This window comes from Chiloscyllium plagiosum, chromosome 12 (assembly GCF_004010195.1).
Source record: "Chiloscyllium plagiosum isolate BGI_BamShark_2017 chromosome 12, ASM401019v2, whole genome shotgun sequence".
NCBI classification, from domain to species: Eukaryota; Metazoa; Chordata; class Chondrichthyes; order Orectolobiformes; family Hemiscylliidae; genus Chiloscyllium; species Chiloscyllium plagiosum.
The window spans coordinates 18,258,796-18,263,246 of record NC_057721.1 but is presented as its reverse complement, the minus strand read 5'-3'; the positions used below and the strand labels follow the sequence as shown (position 1 = coordinate 18,263,246).

The 4,451-nt window shown below is 40.8% G+C and overlaps 1 protein-coding gene across 6 annotated transcripts in view; it reads left to right on the top strand.

Annotated features, from left to right (window-relative positions):
- Positions 1-4,451, top strand: part of LOC122555022 (male-specific lethal 3 homolog) — a 49,160-nt gene that overhangs the window by 1,653 nt on the left and 43,056 nt on the right. Inside the window, exon 1 of one of the 6 annotated variants that reach the window (XM_043700612.1) lies at positions 362-849. The exons of 2 other annotated variants lie outside the window; for them this stretch is intronic. Coding sequence is in view for 1 of the 4 variants with exons in the window: in XM_043700610.1 (XP_043556545.1) it covers positions 953-1,063 (111 nt within the window). In the remaining 3 variants the exon portion in view is untranslated. Of the gene's footprint in view, positions 1-361; positions 850-937; positions 1,064-4,451 lie in introns of those variants that run through there. 3 more of the 6 variants (XM_043700610.1, XM_043700608.1, XM_043700611.1) reach the window with 3 other exon arrangements.

The window sequence follows — 4,451 nt, the reverse complement described above, 5'->3', positions numbered from 1 at the left end:
GGAGGTGTTGGGGCAGTGATCCCAGGGTGGGGAGATGGGTGGCATGGGTAGAGATCACAGAGGAGGGGTGGGTGAGGGCAAAGATCTCAGGGTGGGGTGCAGAGATCTTGGGATCGAAGAGGGGGGCTGAGATCCCAGGGTGGGCTGTGATTCAGGGTAGTGTGGGGTTGGGGCACTGTGATCTTGGGAGGGGCTGAGAACCAGGGTTGGGGGAGGGCTGCATTCTCAGGGTGGGGTGTGCTGAGCTCTTGGGGTGGGGAATGATGAGAATCCCAGGCTGGGCTGAGGGGATGCTGAGATCTCAGCATGGGGAATGCACTGAGATATCAGTGTGAGTGGGGGAATTGAGATCTTCGGGTGAGGGTGGAGATTGGGATTTAAGTTGGGAACTCTGAGATCTCTGGGTTGGGGAGAGGTATTACGGTGAAATATTGGGTGCGTTGGTGAGCTCAATCCTGAACTGAGGAGAGATAATTGCAGGGGATAGATTGGGTGAGATTTTGTCATGGAAAGTACTTGGAAATTTGGGGAGAAGAATTGGAATAAAATTGTGGTGAGATATCTAAGGGATTGGGGTGTGCTATGGTGGAAAAGATAGTGTGAATTTAAGTCAGCTCACTCTGAGGGGTGATGTCTGAGATCACCTGGGTTTAGAGGTAATATATTAATTTGAGGATTGGCTAACCAACAGAAAGCAAAGTTTCAGGAGAAATAAGTCTCTTTCTGGGTGGCAAGCTGTAACTGATGAATGCCACACAGTTTGGTCTTTGGGCCTTAACTATTTATGGTCTATTATTGACTGGATGCAGGAATAAAATATAGCCAAGTTTGCAGATGACATTAAAATAGGTGAGAAAGTGAGTTGCAACAAAGGAATAAGAAATTTACAAATGGATTTAGATAGGTTAAGTGAATGAGCCAAAATTTGTACATGTTTTTAAAATATATACATATGATGTTATCCATTTTGTTTGCAAGAACAAAAAGGCAATTTAATATCTTAAATGGGGAGAAACATCAAAATGCTTTGATGCAAGACTTGCACAAAGCTAATCTTCAGCAGGTAATAAGGAGTGCAATTGGAATTTTGGCATTTATTACTAAAGGAATGTGTCCTGATGAAGGGCCTATGCTCGAAACGTTGACTCTCCTGCTCCTCGGATACTGCCTGACCTGCGGTGCTTTTCCAGTGCTACATGTTTCAACAGCTATTGAATACCTGTAATCGATTGAGTGAATGTTTCTAGATATGGTGTCAATCAAGTGGGCTGTTTTCTCCTAGATGGTGTCAAACATCTTGACTGTTGTTTGAGTTGCCCTCGCCCAGGCAAGTGGAGAGTATTCAATTACATTCCAGACTTGTGCCATGTAGATGGTAGACAGGTTTTGGATGTCAAGGGGTAAGTTACTGGCTGTGAAGTTCCTAGCCTCTGCCCTGCTCTTGTACTTTTATCAATAGTCCAATTCCGTTCTGGTCATTGATAACCTCCCGCTTGTTGATAGTAGGTATTTTAGGGCTGATAATGCCATTGAATGTCAAGGGGCAATGGAGAGATTCTCTCGTGTTGGAGATGGCCACTGCATGGCATTTGTGTTACTTGCCACTTGAGCTGAAACCTGGATGTGTCCAGGTCTTGCTACATTTTACTGTTGACTGCTTATGGCTCATATCAAATGCCAACTCAATATGAGTGAGCACTATAAGTCATGTTACAATAAGGGAAATTAAGAACTGCAGCCACTTATATCATCACTAGTATATCATAGTACCAGAATTAGAACAACTGGGAGTATCCCAGAAGCCTAAGCAGACAATTTTTAACAGAAAAAGATGTTAGGAGACTATTGGTGCTGTTGGAAAGGTGGAAAATTCATTACAAAAACTGTGATAATGACAAGAGATATTCACACAAAACATAGATAAGACTCACTTGGGAAAAGGCTGTCAATAGGAAGTGAATTCATTCATTAAAGTTGCTTTGGGAATAGGAATCATTTATTAATGCCATGATTAGTGAGATTCATCTGCAGAAGCCAGTAGAAAAGGCACAAATGCTCCATTTTATTCACAGAATTGGGGATTCCTCCATTTTGACTACAGAAACTCAGGAAGACTGTCCAGTACAAAATACACAGTAGCATCATTGCTATTCTGCAAAAGTAAAATCTCTAATGACAAGAAAAGGAAATAATTACAGAGATGGGGTAAATTGAACAGAGAGTCGACATATTGGAAAAATAATTGAGATACAAATGTGCTTCCAAATTAGGTACTAAATCAGAAGTTGAACACCTCTTTATCCAACTTGCATTCAGCTGATGATGTTGTAGCTCACCAAAGCAATACTTTTGAAGAAGTACTGAAACCATTAACAATTACTTCAACCTCAGAACAAATAGTTAACAGAACAGTTCAGTGGTTGAGGTGAATCCATGGATAATTTCATTAAGGATCCCTAGAGATCAGTGCAACAATAGGACTAATGGTTTAATATCAGGATTCATGAAAGACAGAATTAGAGCTATTGCTGATGAGTCCTTGTCAGAGAGATTGATTACATTCAAGTGAAGGTTCAAATCTGGAGAAATCCATTCAAATATTTCTGAAATATTCAAATATTTCTGAAGCAGAAATCTGGAATCAACAGTGGTTAATGATACAAGAAGGTCAGCCTTATCAGAGGAGATCAGTAGAATCCACTCAATTCTGAAGGATGAAAGACACGTGATAAACCAGTGCAGGATGGAAGGAATCAAACTAGTTAAAGTCAAGAAACAACAACTCAAAGAACTGTTAGTCGTGGAACAATAAATTAAGGAACACCTGGTCATGGAGCAACCAGTCAAAGGACTACCAGTAAAAGATTTTATGGGGCTCCCTAGACTTATGGTCGAACTCGAACAGAAGACCATTCAGATTAACTATGTTGCCTATGTATTTAAATTTATTACATACAGTAAGTGAGGTAGATACCTGTAACAGTACTGAATTGGCGGATATATTTTTAACTACTACGAATGCTGAAGAGATTTCAGCCTGCAAAATTTGAATGTAAATGCTAACAACCAGATAAGCAATGAGCAGTACTCCCCACTTGAGCTCATGAATGTGTCTTTAACTGACATAATTCAAAGTGTGACACAGCTTGATGATGAAATGGTAGTGACAAACTTATTTGATGTTGCTGAGTTAATTTGGAAGACAAGTTCAAGCAATGAATTTCATCTCATTGTTGTCCCAGGCTGAACTGTGACAGATGTCATGCCAAGCAAAAAACAAATTATATGATTGAGAAAGTGAACATCGTGGTTTCACCATTAGTGCATTTACTGAGGGAAATCAGTGACTAAAGCATTCACCCTAATCACCAAGTTGAAATAAAACATCTACAGGCTTCTGGAGTGACCACTGGAGATGGAAAGTGAAAGTATGCTAACACAGATTGAAGATGTGATCTGTATAACTCATTTAACAAATAAGAAGGGACAACCAGCATCCAAAGATTCAGAACACAGTCAAGAAGAAATTGCCTGATTGAACAAGGCAGCTGTCCTACACAAAAGACATCCAAGAGATTAAAGTACCTTCAGTTCATAGGGACTTTCAGACCATAAGATGTTAAGGAACAGAATCAAAGTCAACAGTTTTCAGCCCTGATATCTACCAATTCTCCAAATCTGAAGAGAGCATTTTCTGGAAGAACTGTGATACCTAAATTTGTGACGTCATAGATCTTGTGGAAAGGACATGGGGAGCTGTGGAAAGAATAATAATTTAAACAAAAGTATAAGTAGTCTCTTTCAAGGGAGATTTTAAAAAAATTGGTGGTGGGATCTATCATACTAGTCCAACTTGTACATAATTGCTGTTATGTATAGACTACATCTTCCTCTTATTGTCAGACAATCTCTGGACCACATTAGACCAAGCATTCTGTGATGTCTATCCTGAAAGAGGAGGATTCCAGCATATCAGACTTTATAGTGAGATGTGATACAGTCATACAACTTGATGAGCTCTACTACTGATGAGAAGGAAGAAGTGATCATTTCCTCTTCTCTAGACCTCCAACTGACCACCAATGCACTGTGTCTGCGTTGTACTTGTAGCCATTCATTGAGCTTTGTTTGAAGAACACATCCTTGCCCTATGAAGGTCAAGAGCAGCATCACAGGGGTATCAGTTGTGGTTTCTCCTCAGGCTCATTGTTTTTACCTCAAATCAGAAATACTATGACTGCAGATGCTGGAAACCAGATTCTGGATTAGTGGTGCTGGAAGAGCACAGCAGTTCAGGCAGCATCCGAGGACAGGCAAAATCCGAGGACAGGCAAAATCGACGTTTCGGGCAAAAGCCCTTCATCAGGAATAAAGGCAGAGAGCCTGAAGCATGGAGAGATAAGCTGGAGGGGGGTGGGGGTGGGGAGAGAGTAGCATAGAGTACAATAGGT